At 42.0% G+C, this 18,749-nt stretch overlaps 1 protein-coding gene across 1 annotated transcript; it reads right to left on the bottom strand.

Moving 5' to 3' along the window:
- Positions 1-1,651: 1,651 nt before the first annotated feature.
- On the bottom strand, positions 1,652-17,418 carry usp39 (ubiquitin specific peptidase 39). Its single transcript, XM_072433338.1, has 13 exons — positions 17,272-17,418; positions 14,220-14,295; positions 14,026-14,120; positions 12,443-12,579; positions 11,620-11,772; positions 9,793-10,018; positions 8,316-8,390; positions 8,173-8,240; positions 7,299-7,487; positions 3,869-4,011; positions 3,047-3,182; positions 2,049-2,135; positions 1,652-1,759 (listed from the first exon to the last, which is right to left on the bottom strand). Exons 1-13 carry the CDS (start codon positions 17,333-17,335, stop codon positions 1,706-1,708), a joined length of 1,503 nt encoding a protein of 500 aa, XP_072289439.1. The 5' UTR covers positions 17,336-17,418; the 3' UTR covers positions 1,652-1,705.
- Between the last annotated feature and the right edge of the window lie 1,331 nt (positions 17,419-18,749).

Genomic DNA, 18,749 nt, shown 5'->3' with positions numbered 1-18,749 from the left:
AAATCTGATATATTTACTGTCCCTGAAATTAATATATAAAATAAATGGGCCGTTCCTGTTATTTTTGTAACGGCCAAAATCACAACAGCAGTTTCCTCGAGGGGCGAATGTCCCGGCATCCCGTGTCCTTAGACACATGTCCCAGCGTCCTTAGACACATGTCCCAGCATCCCGTGTCCTTAGACACATGTCCCAGCATCCCGTGTCCTTAGACACATGTCCCAGCATCACGTGTCCTTAGACACGTCCCAGCATCCCGTGTCCTTAGACACATGTCCCAGCATCCCGTGTCCTTAGTCACATGTCCCAGCATCCCGTGTCCTTAGTCCCTCCTTCTCTTCCAGGAAAAACTACCAAACCTCTTTGGGAAAAAAGTAGAAACCTGGAGACAGTGGAGCTGGACCCACTCATGAGGACAGTTCTTGGAGGCGTCCCATACATTGGTCAGAGACACTTCACAGCTAAGCAGAGCAAAGCCGTGTGAGCCCAACATAAACATTTGAAAAAAACAGGAATGACCTGAAATCCTTTTTTAAAGGAAAAAGTCTTTCTGGGCAGCAGAGGCCCCTGGCCCCTGGGACCGACTCACGACAGGTTTAAGCTCGTAACACCCTGTCCAGATATTTGAATGGACACGAGTCTGCTCCTGAAGGAGAGCTCTGATTGGACAGTTCACTTTCTCATTCAGAAGGACCAGGTCCACTTAATAATGCCTGAGGAAAATTCAGTGATTTAACTTAAAGCCACGACCTCTGACTTGTGTTGCAACATTAGGTCAATCTTACTTTGACGTAGACTTAAATATAAGGGGTCTATAGATCCGCCGAGCTGCCATGTTATTTTGTGCCGCGGCTCCTGAAACTGCTGGGCTTTTTGACCGCGCCGCGGCTCTGCAGCCACGGCCTAAATATAAACTAAATACAATACATCCTCAACATGTCAGTTGAAATGTACATTTTAAGACTGCATTGTTTTTGTACTGATATTTTATGTTATCTTATCTTTCCACATAAACCCGACAATCCAAAGCCTGATCTGGGGTCACACGACTTCCCGTCCCGTAAAATGGAAGCCTGTCCCGGTTTACTGTTGCCATGGTGAATTAATTTGTTCTCCGAGATCACTTGATAAAGTCTGAAGTTCTCTGAAAATTCAAGAGATGGTTAACTATATTAAACTGTTGACTTTGAGACAAGACGACAAAAAAAGAGAAATATCTCCATGCAGTTTGGTCAATAGTTCATAAACCAGGCATAAGAACCATAAACCAGGCTAAAACCACATGAACCATAAACCAGGCTAAAACCACATGAACCATAAACCAGGCTAAAACCACATGAACCATAAACCAGGCTAAAACCACATGAACCATAAACCAGGCTAAAACCACATGAACCATAAACCAGGCTAAAACCACATGAACCATAAACCAGGCTAAAACCACATGAACCATAAACCAGGCTAAAACCACATGAACCATAAACCAGGCTAAAACCACATGAACCATAAACCAGGCTCCTTCAAACTGAACTCGCCTTGAGATGAATCAAGTTATCTGAGTCTGATTTAAGAATATTTAGTTATTGTAATAAAATAAACACAGACCAGTTAATATTTTGCTTTATTAAGAAACACGTTATTCCAGTGTCAACAAAATATGAAACTGTATGAAAATGACATCCCATCCTGTGTGAGATCCGGCCTACTACGCCCCCGTGTGGTGGTTTGTGTCCTCGCTGCTCTCCTGTCTCTTCCAGATCTACAAAATGAATCATGAGAACATGATTTATTATTACAAAATATATACACATTGTACTTTCTTTTCATTGCAGTTGTTTAAGATACAGTTGAGTACATTCACAGTTTATATGGATTAAACATACTTTGGGATTATTGCAATAAATGTATTCAGATTAAGAGTCAGTGATATTCAAAATGTGTCATTACACTATATTCCGTTGATAATTTATTTTGTTTTATTGGGGAGCTTAATCAGGGCCGGAGCAGGTTCTGAACTTTGCCTGCTGCAGAGGTCTCTGGACTCTCACCTGGATGTAGGCCTCTGACAGGGTGATCATCTGAGGCAGGATGTCGATCACCTGCAGGTCCTGCATCTCGTACCATTTCCCTGTGCCCTGAGAAGTCAGAGGTCAAAGAGGTCACACACAGAAACATCTGGACTGATGAGAACATGTCCATGACCCTGCGCCATTTGCTTTTCCTCCACTCCTGTGCCAATTATGCTAATTCAAATTTAAAATGCCCTGGCAGTGGTGCTTCTTGGTTTAATCCATGCAATCTATGTGCCGTCATGACACATATTCATGTGCAATTACTGTCGTGATCACATGCAATGGTATTTATGTATTTATTTATTTTTATCTTTATTATTTTTTCCCCTCCATCCCTTGTTGGGTTTTGTCTATGGGAGTTTTTGTTTATAAGAGATCTTCTACTGAAAGTATTTTTCAAACTTCTATAAGTTGTCTGTTCTTTCCTTCTGTATCTACCTCTGTATCTACCTGCGTTGCAACAATGAAATTTCCCCATGTGGGACAGTAAAGGAATATCTTATCTTTAATTACTCACTGGGCGTAGAGCCTTCCCCCTCCCCCATCTCCCCGCTGAGCCCCCCATATCTCCCGGTTAAATCCGGCCCTGGACCTCCCCAAATGGAGTCACTGTCTTAATGCTCAGTGCAGTGACTGTAGAGGCGTGGAAACACCACAGGCTTCACAAACTTTGATCAGGACGTCTGAACTCATGTCTGGTGTTACTTTGAGTCGTGAGATTATGAAGGAAAAGTGCCGTTTGTGTTCGTGGTTAAACGCTTTGATCGTGCCGTACAAACATGACGTGACTGTACATGACGAGGAGGCGTGTGGAAGGTGTGTTGTGGTGCCCAGTGTCACATCTAACATCATCCACCTTGCCCACCTCATAAACCCCCACTGTTCCCTCGCCCTCTTCTCTATGGCTTTGCACCTAAGGAAATACGCAGTCAAGGAGTAACAGAAATGGCCTGGACCCATATTGAGACACCTACGTGGTGTAGGACATGTATCCTGTAGGAGCCCTCGGTGGGTTTCCCATCATGCACCACGTTGGCCACCAGGTCGTAGGTGGTGTTCTTCTCTGTGGCCTGGGCCTCTTCGGTCAGGTACTCACGCAGGTCCACATTCCTGAAGGAAACACATGTTGTTAAGGTGAGGGACATCTCCAGATCCTGAGCCAGGTTTTGTCAGGACTAATTTGAGCCCGGAACACACAACAGAATCATTTGCCCAATTTAGGATTTGCTTCTCCTCGACTTTAGAAGTGACTTTGCGTCCTCTGGCAGAACAAACTCAAGGACAACTCCATATAAAGCAACAGCGACCAATGGAAAAGTACTGCGAGAAACGCCAACCTCCAACAAATGAGGCGCCACCCTTCATATCACGCCCCATATGAAAATGTATAAATGGTTTGAACGCACAGGGACAGGGCGCGATCCGGAGCGCCCGTGTAAGACGCAGACACATTCGACAGGGACAGATGGTAAGCGCTCTGTTCATCTGCATTAGAATTGTACATGGCAGGGATTAAACATTAGATTCTTTTTAACTGTTTTGATTCTTGCCCTTTTCTTTCATAAACGAGCACGCCGACGACTGCCATTCTCAAGTGTGTGGTCTGTGCTCATAGTTGGACTCACAAATCCTCCAGCCTTCAGCCGGAGGACTTTACGTATTGTATGACCTTTTTATATTGTTACTTATGTAGTCTATGTTCTGGGATGATGGGGGAAACTGGAGCCTGGAGAAAAACCCACCCAGACATGGAGCGAGACATGCAAACTTCACACAGACACTTCACCAGGACTCACGTGATGGGGAAGTTGACAATAGTGGGGTTCTTTTCCACAAAGAAGTTGTTCTTGGTGAATCTTTTGATACAAAAAACAAGATATGGAGGTAGCTTGGTCAGCTGGAACCTCTTCAGGAAATTCTCTTTGTACGTTTTGTATTCCTAGACAAACAGAAAGAAGAATTAGACAACATTAAGCTGCTTGTTTCTGAGAACTTAAGTGACCGATTGAAACGGCTGAAATTTGAGTCGAGACTTGGTCAAGCGGATTACATTTTGCCGAGAGTACAGCACACAAACACTGCTAAGGTCCTACACAGGTGCCAGTGATCTACTCTATCAAAGGCCTTCTCCTGGTCAACAGAGAGAAGTCCATGTCCTGCTGTAAAGTCAATAGTGTCCCTGATTAAAAATTGTTTGTTCATAATTGTTTGTCCCAGGATACAGTTAGTCTGAGAATGGTGTATAACTTAAGAAGTCCCCTTTATGGCAATAGGGCCGGAACCACTCTCACTGGAAGGTCCCGTACTCGAGGCAAAATGTGGACCTCGAGGCAAGATGTCACTACCTGGTGCAAGTCCTCCCTAATGAGTGACTGGAGCCTGTACATCTCTGGTGCCTGACCTGTGCTAAGCTCATGCAGAGTGCCCGGACAGAAGTGTGCGGCTCTTTAGCACAACAACGCCCACATATGGTGGACGAGTTGTTATAGGTCGTAATCACAAGGACCAGGTTGAGAAACACTCATGGGGAGAGCAGCGCGAGGCAGGCCAAGCACCAAACACAAACGTTCCCATTAAATCAGAAATGACCGCTTCTGAATCTTTTTCGGGCCCTACACACTATAAAAACATTCGCATAAAGTCAAATTTGTCGTGCTCCAGAACTGATTTATTGTAAAAGCAGCACACTAACCCTGCTGTCTGCATCTAAAGAGCAATTTATTTTCCGCAAGTTAGTGCATGGTTTGCATGCTAATGTTTGTTAGCTTTACCGCGTCGGTAAACTCAGCTCTGGGCTCTGGAAGGGCACTTATAAAAGCACTCATAAACTCATTGCAGTGAATGATTTGGATTCCCAGAATATGTAAGAAAGTGAGGGACACATGTCTGCTGCAACGCAAACTATTTCTGTTTTTAAGACGGTAAAATCAGGTACAGCCTCTTTTACAGGGGGTAATCATAATAACAATAATTAGGTCCGAGCCCCAGCAGGGCGGAGGGCCTATTGCTCCCGCAACGCTGCCGAAGGCAGCGTTGCAACTGTCTGACCAAACATGCGGGCGCAGCCCGCATGTTTGGTACCCCGTCGCCCCTGGCAAGTACAGTGAACTAGCCCATGCCGAAGGCATGGATCATGCATACTTACTCCTGCTATGACAGAAATAGTCAACAATTAGTGAATGGGCGTAACCATTCACTAATTGTTGACAACAGCAGCGCGAAGCGCTGCATTCCTCCAAAAACCCTCCTGACATCGTCCCGTACGCGAGAATCCATGCCGCAGGCATGGGCCATGCTTGTATCTGCTCAAATCAATGGAAGTCTATGGGGAGTGGGCGGGGCATCCCGACGGAAAAGGGAGTGACGAGCGCGTAAGCGCTCGTAATGATGATTCCACCCCATGGCGGCATCGGGAAGGCTTAGAGCTTTCAAACGATGTATAATTTGTTGTTATAGTGAAAACGGCTATATTGTTTTTGATAAAAATATTTTTATTATTTTTCTTGTTCTTCTGCTTTTTGAGCTCTAATTTGACCCCCTGAACATGCTCAAAAACTCACCAAACTTTGCCCAAAATTCAGAATCGGCGAAAAATTTTATTTTTTCTGGGCCATTTTTTTTTTCGTTAAAAAATGGCGCGACAGCGCCACCGACAAAAGTCAAAATACATTGCGCCTATGGGAGACGCCCCGAGGTCAACTTTGGCGTAAAGCTACGAAATTCGGGACACGCATTCCTCTCGTGAGGACGAACAAAAAAAATCATTGTGGCCACGCCCCCAGACTTACCCTATGGCCGCCATCTTCCTTTGAAAATGAAAACACGCTGTGTTAGTCATTTTGTTCACGTCAAACTTTGACGAACTCCTCCTAGGGCGTTTTGCCCACCGACTTCAAAATCGGCGTACGTTCTCTGGACAAGTGGGGCATCTAAAGTTATTCAATTTTTTGAGATACCTTTAACGGTCTGTGTGCGGCGCAGCCGCAAAGTTGGACAACTTATTTTGGAATATTGCAGATCTAAAAATTGCTCCCATTTGATCAAAACAAGTCCGATTAGGACCAAATTTGAATCAGTTGTTAAACTTTCTAGTTTGGACCAGTTTAGGCTGACAAAATTGAAATGGCCGCGATAGCGCCCCCTACAGAGTGACCTTTAAATTAACATTGAAGGTCAAAAATTAGTTTTACCAAAATTGTCTAAACTTTACCCAAAATTCTATTTTGCCGTCCCGATCACAAAAGCCAATCAGACAAATGCCTTAATTTTTACGGCGTAGTCGTAGCGATGACAGAAACATCCCATGTTATCCCTATGGGAAAACCACAAAATCTCTCAAATTACCACATTTTTATGTTTTACACTTTAACGAAGTCCTCCTAGTGCGTTTTGCCCACCAACCTCAAAATCGGTGTACGTCCTCTAGACAAGTGGGGCATCTAAAGTTATCAAAATTTTAAGGATAACTTTTACGGTCTCTGTGCGACGGAGCCGCAAACGTTTCCCAGAATTCTGACTATTTGGCCTTCAGAGTGGCCTATAAACAATAGAGTTTTTCCAAATGACATTATATTTTGCACAAAATTCTAATTTGCCATCCTGATCATAAAAGTATGAGAGCCAAAGTCATATTTTGTACGGCGTAACCGTAGCGATGACAGAAACATCCCATGTTATCCTTATGGGAAAATCGCGAAATTGCTCAAATCACCACATTTTTACGCTTCACACTTTTAACAAACTCCTCCCTAGGGCGATTGTCTGATCAAGCTTTACTTTGGGGAAAATCATCTACACAAGCGGGGCATCAATAGTTATCCATATTTATATTATTTATATTTATACGGTCTCTGTGCGGCGGAGAAGCAAATTTGACTGACACTTGTGTTCATTTGCACTGGATTGGCCATGTCAAATGTGTCGCCGTCTGTCAAGTTGTTTTTTAATTCAACACAATAAGGGCGCCATCTTTATCAAGTCGAAAGCGCAGAGTCGGAAGGCCGGCGGCCTGCGAGGGCCGTTGGATGCCGCTTGCGGCTTTAATTTAACTATTGTTCTTCTAAATTATCGCTCAAGTAAATGTCATAATCCAAGAACTTCAGAGTAAAAAGCAAAAATATGACGGTAATCAGGTACTGAGTATTATAGTAAAACAGTATAAATATTTGCTTTTGTGTTGACGAGTCTGACGCATTCAAACACTTGGAGTCCACGTATGTCCCGTACCTTCTCGGTGTTGCCGTTGAACTTGCCCAGGATGTTGAAGAGCGGCACCTGTGGGATGATGAGCTGCTCCTTCTCGTCCTTGTACAGCGGCGCCGTGGGCAGGTCCAGGGTCAGGAACAGGAACGTGGACTCAGACATCTTCTCCTGGTAGTCATCCGTGTGCAGCAGGGCTTCTTTTTCCTCCGGCGTCTGATGAACACAAGACATTACAGTCTGGGTCATTCAGTGAAATGGCAATAAATATAAAAGTGGACCATCGCGAAGGCTGTTTCAGTGTCCCATCTTCATCGCATTTAAAGCCAGCTAACCAGAAATAGTGTTGGAGAAACCACAATATCGAGAATAATCTTAATTTAAATGGATGTGATATTACCACAGTGCACAGGTCAGATGTCGCTCACCGCGTCCAAAAGGACCGCTCAGGGAGTTTGTGTGTTTGCTCCGACACATGAAGAATTAGAGGGAGCATTGGACATGTCCCTACCAGCCTGGCATAAGCCTCAGCGGGTCCCCTCCCGGGTCCCCTGCCGCTCACGCACTCAGAGACTATTCCATTCTAATACCAGTGGGGGAGATTGCTTGGACAGATAAAATATATTTGACGTTCAGAAAGTACTTTTTTTTGTCTTTTTCTAAAGTGCACAGTCATCATTTTGTGACACAGAGAATAGCATGTGTTTCTGGGCTTTGTGCCAATGGTGGTTGGGAAGGGCATCTGATTGTCCCCCTCCAGCTAGAGGGATCAAGGCAAACTCAGCCTGCTGCTTAATGTTAAGACCTCCACTGCCGTCGAGGGTGTGGTGCTGGACAGAGCAACATTTCCTTGTTTGAAATTAAAATCAATTGAACGAATCATACACAGAAATTGACTCACCAAATCTGGATGAGGGAGCTTTTTGGAGAAGATGCGCATGGAGCCCTGGAAGGCCTTGGTGATGATCGCTGTAAAACATGGTGAGCAAATGAGAAGGTTCAAGACACTGAAGACAACAGACAGTGGAGCAGCGCTGCACTCACAAGACTTCTTCTTTGTTCCTCCCAGAGCTCCGTGAAGAGCGTTCAGGAACCACGTTGTGAAGTCCACGGCGTCTCCTGCACAACAGACAAGCAACAATCACCGAGTGGTCAAACTAGCTGTAAATCAGAACAAAACCGAATTGAAATCAAATTAAGATTAAAGGGAAACTACATGAAGCTTCCTGAATGTATTTGACTATAGATTCATTTTGGCTCAAGAATGACTTAAGTCTTCTTTTGTTACGGAGTAAACGTGTAAATAACCACTGGCATTTTCATGTCCCAGCTCCAAGTCGTCCATCATTGTCCCTGTCCCCAAAAAGCCCCGGATCACTGGACTTAATGACTACAGACGCCAGACACACAGACATTGGTCTGAGAAATAATCTAAATAAAACAGGAAATTCACAGAATGGAAATGTGTGAAAGCTGATTTCACTCTAATAAAGAATACTGGTAATCAAATAATAGCAAATAGCCTAACTATCTAAACATAGTGCTACAAAGGCCCTTTCCTTTCCCCCCCCCAGAGACATCTATGGTTTTAAATGTTCTGGACATCATCAGCCCTATGAAGGTTCAAATGGTCAAAAATAAGTCAAAGCTCCAGGTTCAAAAATATTATTATTTTTTGAGACTGCTCTTGTCAAGTTGACAAATGTCATCCGCCTGAACACTGACACAGGCAAAGCCTCTGTCATAACACTGTCCATCATGGGATCCTCTTACAGAGACTAGAGGACTGGGTGGGCATCACTGGCCCTAAACTGGTTAAGGTCCTATCTGGAAGACAGGAAGTACTTTGTTGAAATTGGTAACTGTGTCTTAGACCACATGCCCCTGACCTGTGGAGTGCCCCAAGGGAGTAAATCTGTGAGTAATGAACTCAAACGTTGCCAAAATCAAAAATATAGTGTCTAAACCAGATTTAGAGAGACTTCTCCATGCGTTTGTCTCCAGTAGATTAGACTGTAACGGCCGCTCACTGGTCTCTCCAAACGAGCTGTAAAACAGCTGCAGTTCATCCAGAACGCTGCTGCTCGGGTCCTGACTAGAACCAGGAAGTACCATCACATTAGTCCTGTTCTCAGGTCTCTGCACTGCCCCCTGTGGCTCAGAGAAGAGACTTTAAAGCAGCTCTGCTTGTGTACAAGTCTCTCCATGGCCTAGCACCAAAGTACATCTCGGACATGTTAATGCCATATGAACCATCTTAGACTCTGAGGACCTCAGGGACCGGCCTCCTGAGCAATCTGCATTTCAGTCTTAAGCAGCTAAAATGTGGAACAGTCTTGTTGAAGATGTGGAACAGGCCTCTACTCTGATGTCTAAATCTAGGTAAAACATTTTTTTAGAGGCGCATATGACTGAAAGGATTATGGACTTTAACGGTTTTGTGACTTTAATGCATTTTTTCCTGTTTATGTACGAATTGTGCTCTGCAAATAACCTTGACAATGATGTAGCTGGTTCTTACCCTGCTTGGTGATCTGGAAGGTCTTCTTGCTGCACAGGACCACTGCCTGGAGCATCTCGTGGGGGGAGACATGGGCCTTGAAGTTTCGGGGGTTCCACAGTTTCCTCATGAGCTCACCAAACCTCTGCACCAGCTCAAACATGATGTCTCCAGGAGGCCGCCGGATGTCCCGGTAGTTCTCCTCCTCCAAGAAGTAGTTCCTCAGAGGCGGCACATTTGAAAAAGCCTGTATAAGTCAAGGAGTTTTAGATTACACAATATTCTAATCGGTCTGTGTTGGAGGCAGATAGATAAGATTTTGTCAATATGCGGAAAATTTTTGTTGATTTTCTTTGATACATTAGTAATAAAATCACCCTACATCACATGTGTCAAATACAAGGCCCGTGGGCCACATCCGGCCCGCCAGATGTTTTAATCCGGCCCCCCGAACATTTTGAATTTATATTTAAAAAATAAAGATAAAAAATGTTTTTCGTTCATAGAACCATACCTGACCTGGACAGATCAGGAGCCACAGGTAAAAACACAGGTCAGAGTGTGATAAAGTCTGAACATGACTGTGTCCACACTAATGTGACTGTGACACAAACACAATGACATCATTTGAGTCACTACATGAATCATTTGTCACTAAGATCAACTTAAACTATAAAAATAGTTCATATTGAGTTTGAGCAGAAACATGTCTGTGATATGAACGTTTCACATCATAAATCACATCAAAAGTCCATGTTCCTGTTCCTGCTGCTGCTGAATATGGACTCAGTCTTTCACCTGCTGCACATTTGTGCAACACTCTCACAACTATTACTAAACTGTAAGAAAGCTATTTATTTCTTATATTTTTTATTGTTTTATTTTGTACATAATATTTGGCCCGCTACCCAGCCTGAGCAGCGTCGAAATTCGTCCCGCAGCCCAAATGAATTTGACACCCCTACCCTAAATAATGAATACACCCCCTCTGAGGAAGGCAGAATGTACGCATTTTAAAACAACACTTTACGCTCTCAGGAAAGCTGTATCCAAAGTGAAATCTTCTGCAGGGCTCACCGGAGCCTGCACGGGACAGAAGGGAAAGAGGACAAAACACATTTACAACAGGTGGTCCTTGTGTTGCGTGAAGTGCAGCTTGACGTGGCGTCACAGAGCTGAAGGCAGAAGTACAAGAGCTGAAAGCAGCAGGAGGAGGCAGAGCAGAACATGACAGCTGTGAAGTGAAAGCCGAGGTGGTTTAACTCCGGGTGGAGAACAAAAATATGAATATGATTCTGGATTTGGAGTCCAGGTCCCGCAGGTCCAATATCAGATGTGTGGGGTCCCAGGCGAGACAATATGGAGGCTTCTTCTTGAAGATCATTCTGAAGCTTATATCTGATGCTGGAGCTGTAAGTTCTCCCACTTAGAAATTATGGAAGGGACTGACATTTTCATCATAGGTGACATGTTTTTTCTAAACACCATCATGTCACCACATGCTCATTATTCACAAGGAGATTCTAACTGTTGGAGAAACTGTGGTTGCCGGGAAGCAAGCCATTGCCATGTTTTCTGCGACTGTCCTGTTGTTCACCTACAATCAAATACTGGACAATATAATGGACATAGGGAAAATAGAAACAAAATATCCGATTCGGACTGGAAATAGACAAATTTAACAGACTTTGGACCAACCACTAGTAGATGTTCCGTGTGTCTTGATGTTGTTTCTGTTCATGTCCTGTACTATGCCGTGTTCTTTTTGTTTTGAAAATTGCTCTCTGGCCGTGTTTTATGAATAAAATAAAAAAGTATTTGGATGCATTAACACGTAGTCTCCTTTACCTGCAGAACCACGTTGGCATAGTCATTGGCTTTGATGTTGTTGAGTCCTACGATGCCAGGCAGATAAGTGGTGCCGTCGTAGGCTCTGTACAGCTTGCCCTGCTTGTCCAGCCCTGCGATGTGCTGTTTGGTGAACGTGGGCTTCAGCACATACTGAAACAAGACAACACAGCAGTTACAGTTATAGTGGATGAATATAATCCACTTCTTCCTCGCTGTGTGAAGGAGGTTACGCAGATCTTTCCTTCCTGCTGCTGTCAGACTTTATAACAAACACTGCAAGCTCTGAACACATGCAATACTGACTTAACCATGTGCAATACCGTCATATTCATGTGCAATTACTGTCATACTCACAGGCAATAATGTCACATTCATGTGCATATAACTGATGTAAATAGAGTGTTTATTTTACCATTATTATTAGTATTACTTTGTCTTATGCGAGCCGTTTTTATTTTATCTTTATTTTTCCCCTCCATTCCTTATTAAGAAATGAGGTTTTGTCTATAGGAGTTTTTGTTTATAAGAGTTCTTCTATTACGAGTGTTTTTTAAACTTCCTATAAGTGATCTGTCCTTTTCCTCTGTATCTACCTGCGTTGCAACAACAAAATTTCCCCATGTGTGGACAATAAAGGAATATCTTATCTTATATTGTAGTACAACATGTGTTTTATGTAGCAGAAAATTGATGTCCGAAGCAGATCCATTGTTGGATTTTGTCAGTAGAATAAGAGGTGATGCTTTGGCACTGAAATATTCCCTGCCCCTCAGGTCTGCAGTTTGATCATTTTGGACATAACAGAGTGTAGTGGTCTGACCGTGATGTCCTCAAGCGAAGAGTCGATGATCTCGTAGTTGTCGGGCAGGCAGTAAAACTTAAGCGTGTGCAGGTTGAGGAAGACATGGTGTGTTAGCTGCACGCTGTGGGTGTAGGCATGGGACTTCAGACCGCGGCCTACAAAGAAATATGTTTTATTTACCTTTATTTACCTTTATTCAACAGGAAAGTCCCACTGAGATGTAGCAGTGTTGATCTCAAGTCGAATAGCTTTTGAACAGTGTTGAATGTAAAGACAAAGAGGGCAGACATGTGCTGGTTCAAGGAGCTGATAATGAAGTGCTTTTTGCTCTGTTGAAAGTGTGTGCTCCAGAAGAGGAGTAGTGATATCACCCTTTATGCTGGTATTGTGGGAATACCGTACTTTCCGCACTATAAAGCGCACTATAAAGCGCACTTAAAAGCGCACTTAAAAGCGCACTTAAAAGCGCACTTAAAAGCGCACTTAAAAGCGCACTTAAAAGCGCATAATCCAGTGCGGTTAATATATGGATTAATTCTGGTTGTGCTTACAGACCTCGAAGCGATTTTGTGTGGTACACGGTGTATAAAGAAGACTCGGGACACGAGACACTCACGTCTAGAAGCACGTTTACGGTACTTATTAACTCAAGTCCCAACAACATGTATGCAAAGCATTCTGGGAACAGTAGTCTACCGCTACACACGGCGCTCGCGGCGTTCAGTCAAAATGTAAACTACATTATTACTACACCATTACGTCAGGAACAACGCGGACACCTAAATAAAGGACCCCGAATTAAGGACCCCAAGATGGCTCCTGTCAAGAGACAATGGATCTATTATATTATCGCAAGAGACACGCTTACGACGCAGACTTTAAACTCTGGGCTAAAGTATCAGTCTGTGGTCCGGAGGCCGGAATCATCACTGAACTGCAGCGACACTGACTCGGATAATGACGGGATGGATCCGGGGCTGTGCTGATGCCGTAATCGCCCAACTGTTAAACTCGAACACTGAAGATGAAGAATTTGAGGGATTTGTGGACGAGGAATGAACTGAAAAAGTGAGTGTATTGTGTTGTATTTTAATTGTTATAACTGAGCAAGGCTGAGAGTCGTTGTAAATACGCTCATTAACGTTTGAACAATGTTGAGCTGAATGAGTTGAAAGTGTTTAATAAAGCTCAGCTGACTGACTGACTTTTGTTTCGCTTCATGTGCTTTATAGTCCAGTGCGCTTCATATATGAACAATTATCCCAAATAGACAGATCCAGTGCACCTTTTAGTGCGGAAAATACAGTAATTTGTTGTGCTGTTTTTGTTTCGTTTTAATGAAATAATTAATTGATTTACTATTTAATTCAATGTCTTTGTTTTATATCGCCCTCTGTGTCGTGTGGTTTTGTGTTCCATGTGTTCAAATTTTTAAAATATAACATAATATATAAAACAGTCTTCCGAGGTGACAAATACAGATAAAACCAACAGCCGGCCGGAAGTCCATTAAAGTTGTGTACCGTATATGTAGTCTTCAAAACAGTAATAGTACCCAGTGCATTTTATAGTCAGGTTGCATTTCTTTAAGAGCGACTCACCTTGAAAGTATTTCCCACATATAAGACATGCATAGACATTAATGTGAGAGAGAGAGACGGAGCACAGCTTCTCAAAGTCGAAATCCAACACGCTCCTGTAGAAAGACACAAGATCTTAGACGTGCCATGGATCTGCTAAATACCAGCAGTCTTCATAGTCCCGGCCTGTGCGCTGTGCATTGGGGGAGTCTGACCTGTTAATTGTGTCCAAATAAGGACAGTGGCGACTCCTGCGGTCTTCTGTCTGACGTCCTCGTCCAATTTTGGGGGCTAATGTGACAACAGGAGAGACAAGACTTTACTACAGACCATGGAGGAAAGTTCCCCCTAGGGCTGTAACGAAAGATACATTTATTAGTCAAATAATCCCATCTCCAAGTCCAAGATCCTTGAGAAGGTGGTCTCTGAACAATTGTCAGATTTCCTTGATCAGTCAAACATTCACGACTCTTTTCAATCTGGTTTCCGCAAACATCATTCTACGGAAACCGCATTGCTAAAAGTGTCCAGTGACATTATGTCTGCTGATTCTGGAAAATGCACGGTTTTAGTTCTGTTGGATCTGTCTGCACGGTTGACCTTTGACACTGTCGACCATCATATCCTGTTAAACAGACTGAGGGACCTGATTGGACTATTGGGGTCAGTTCTTCATTGGTTTTCCTCATATTTATCCGGTCGGAGCTTTAGTGTTGCTGCAAACCAAATAATGTCTGACTCAGCTGATCTGTTGTGTGGAGTTCCTCAGGGCTCCGTTTTGGGTCCCGTCCTATTTCTGCTTTATATAATCCCCCTGGGAATGATCTTTAAAGAGTTTAGTGATGTGTCCTACCACCTGTTCGCTGACGATATTCAGCTCTATTGCTCTTCTTCTGAGATCCAGAAGCTGAAATCATTGGTCAGTTGTTTAGTGCAAATAAAACAATGGCTGAGTAAAAACTCCTTGCAGCTAAATGCTGACAAAACAGAAACATTGATTATTGCCCCTGATGATGCCATTCCAGGGATAAACCAGTACTTGGGTGATTTAGGCCAGACTGTAAAACCAAGTCTTAGAAACTTGGGTGTTGTCTTTGACAAAGACATGTCTTTAGAGCACCACTCCAAGCTGTTGACGAGGAACTGTTTCTTTCAAATTGAGGAAAATCTCTAAGCTCAGGAAAATGGTGTCTCAAAATGACCTGGAAGTTATAATTCATGCATTTGTGTCTTCACGTTTAGACTATTGTAACAGTTTGTTTTCCCGTCTTAACAAGAAGGAACTCTCTCGTCTGCAGCTGGTCCAGAACTCTGCAGCGAGGATCTTGACCCGCACAAATAGAAGGGCCCACATTTCACCCATTCTCAAAGCCCTTCACTGGAGCCGGTCTCGTACCGGATACAGTTTAAAATTCTTGTTCTGTCTGTGAAAGGTGCTATACAAATAAAATGTACTTTACTTACTATCTCTATTTGACTATTTTGGTATGCGTTTGTTTTTCTGATCCTCCTTCTGCATATCTTATAAATACTGTACGTTTGTTGTGTGCAATTTTTCGAACTGAGTCCAGATGACTACAACTGAAGCTTTTTCTACAAAGTAGTAGTAGTATCCTTCTCTATCGCTTAACATGTTTTTAATATTTTTTGGTAGTTGTTAATTTCTGGTTTTATAAATAAATTGTTTTAATATATCAAAATGTAATATTTTATATATGAAGAACAACATATTTGTATGATCTCCACACATGTTGCACTGTGTGGATGGGGCCAACAAAAAGTCTCAAAACAAAGGATTCCTCTTCTATAACATCCCCAACGGCCCGTTTGTCCAGAAATGTATTACTGTGGTCAGGAGGAACCAGTGGACAGAGCACTGAGCTGACAGTTGGCAGCTGGCTAATGCTAGTTTACATATTGTTGCAACCGTAATGTTAATATTATTCACCTTATTCTGGAGGTTCGTCCGAGCACCGCCATTCTGACGTAAACAGTGGTGTAGTCTAGATTGTTCAAGTGGGTATATTATAAGTATACACTGTTACATGTTTTCCGGCCACTCCTGGGAATATTCACCACTGTTCCATGTTTTCGCTCTTTTTGAATAATGGCTCTCACTGTGGTTTGCTGGAGTCCTAAAGCTTTAGAAATGGCTTGGTTCCTGAATTTCTTTGGATTTCAAGATGTCTAGCTTTTGAAGATACCTTATTTATTCTTTTACATCTTGCATCGTGAATGTGAGGCCGATTGTCGCGTATCGTGACATTTAAGAATAGATACACCCCTAGTGGCTATGCTAATAAATATTAGCCTACTTGCAGACAGTTTTAATGAGTCTGATTTCCAACTGTCCGACTCGGCGTTGTGGATAAGGATCAAAGCCCAGAACTTCTTCAACAACTTTTCATTTTAAATTTTATGCACCGTTTTTCATGATTACATTGCAATTTATCAATGAATAACTACAATGTGAATTCACAAATGTTTACACTGATCATTTCTATTAGTGATTGGACTCTAGAACGTGCTGTATTATAACAAACACCAGCAGCATAACCCTAACCCTTTAACTATATTGATTTTAGTTGCCTCCCCATTAGTATCGAATGTTAATGGTCTATAAAATGTTGTGATGAGATCTGAAATCCAGGAAAAGGCCCTTTTCACAATATAGCTAGTTATGGTTGCCTTAAAATGCAGAGCTCCACTTCCTCATTCATGCCTTATGGGAAATCAGCAGAGTCTTGCTCAAATGAATGAGGACAAAGCAGAGCGGGAGTTACAGATTGTAATCACAGGAAGCAGGTCAAGATCTTTACGTACCATGTAAATACTTCACCTGGGGACATCTATATGTTTATAAAAGTAAGTGCTTTTGCCTCCAAGCTAATGCTAACATACAATAAATGTGCATCAACACTGTTAAAAATAACACCACACACTGATCTAATTTACAACTCTCCACTTTGCATTATATGTACTTTTCTCAAGTTAGTCTGGTTAATATTTAGGAGCATGTATGTGTTAGCCTTTAGCTTTGAGACAAAAACACTTACTTTTTTAGGGATTGTCCATCTGTACCCAGCTCTCCACCGTGAGATCTTTTGTATATGCATTTATTTGAGCAAGATTCGGAAAATGAATGGAACGAGTAGGAACTAGCCGGAAAAGGGCATTTGCGTCCCATGCACGCAGCTCTTACGCATGCTAGCAACAGCTTTAAACCATGCAACTATTAAATTAACACGTATAGAAAATAAATAAAACTACCTTCATCTTCATTATCATCATCGTCAACGTCCACTTCTCTTTCCCGCTTGAGGGAAACCATGATGGCGTTTAATTTGAGATGTTTCAGAGGAAAAATTGGCTTTGTTTTGAAATTGCTAAGTGTGCCCTGTGGTCGCGTCGGGTATTAAGACGTCGCATTTTGATGACTCATCTCTGGCGGACGGCTTATAATACATCCATGTTTCTGATGCTGCGAACAAATGACTGCTTATTGTTTTTATGTATTACTTTCTAGTGAATTACGAAAATATGTGCAATATTTTTTTTAATATAAATTAAAACAGAAAATAAAGAATACATGTTGAATATGGCTTGTAGTGACTATTTGACTCGTCTCTTTTTTCATGTAATCCTTTCTAATTTTATTGATATTACAAAGAGATATTGACATGCCTCTCTCTTAAATTAATTATTCAGATATTTTTGTGTTTTTTATAAGGTAAGAAGACAAAGGGACATATTATACAAACACAAATAAACTTTGATAGGTCTCACACAGGCCACTTTAACATAGCCTAATTATGTTATGTTATTCATATTATGCCGAAAAAGGGCTGTGATCATCCGGTTAATATCACGATCTGTGAGGGACAGAATGAATCTGGCGCACAGCACTTCGGAGAGGACCTCACTAGGGACAAGAAGACTTGCAACGCTCTGTGGCCCCACATTGCTGTTGATGTGCTGACAGAGACAAACATCTGTATGTAGATGTGAGTTCAGTGCATCGTTGTCCAGGAAATGTATTCAGATCAACATATTATCCACAGATGAAATTCTGAATGTCATGTGCCATTTGTAGTAAAGAACAACACATACTGTATAATGGAAAAGTAAGTTTTATGGTTGGTCATAATTAACACTAGACTGAAAGGGACTGAAATTATTTTTGGTAATGAATGTGAAACAGCTCTGTTACTGAGATAATGCACACCTATTCAAATATTAAAATGTATTGTTTCTGTTAGACAAGTATTATTGCTAAAAAATAAAAAATATTTTTTTAATCTTGTATATTATATTGTTATATCATATTGTTCAACATATGCCTTTGTTTTTTTCAATTTATAAATGTGCTTTTACAAATCTTCTATTGTTTCTTAATTCATTATTTTCTGTTGTATTCAGATGAGGTAGAGGCCCCGGTCACATCCAAAATGTAATTTTTCTATTCTATTCTATTTGCTCTAGTCATGGGTTCCCTTGTACAATGTTGTACATAAGTCTTTAGCTAAGATTGGTTACCATCAGCACACACTTATACACTTTTGAATTGTTATGACTAATATAAGCCCAGATAGACCAAGGATTTGTACTTTCAAATTCAGTGTAATAAAAAAAAATATGAATAATCAGGTTTGCCGTAACCAGCCTGGACAGACTATAAATTCAAGCCTGTAGATCATTATTACTAGACCTTTTACAAACAGCAGCTTTTGAATTGAAAAGCAATA

This window comes from Eucyclogobius newberryi, unplaced genomic scaffold (assembly GCF_026437365.1).
Source record: "Eucyclogobius newberryi isolate DKJ021-1_F unplaced genomic scaffold, fEucNew1.0.hap1 SCAF_6, whole genome shotgun sequence".
NCBI classification, from domain to species: domain Eukaryota; kingdom Metazoa; phylum Chordata; class Actinopteri; order Gobiiformes; family Gobiidae; genus Eucyclogobius; species Eucyclogobius newberryi.
The sequence above is the reverse complement of the archived record's forward strand: the minus strand, read 5'-3'. Positions and strand labels throughout refer to the sequence as shown.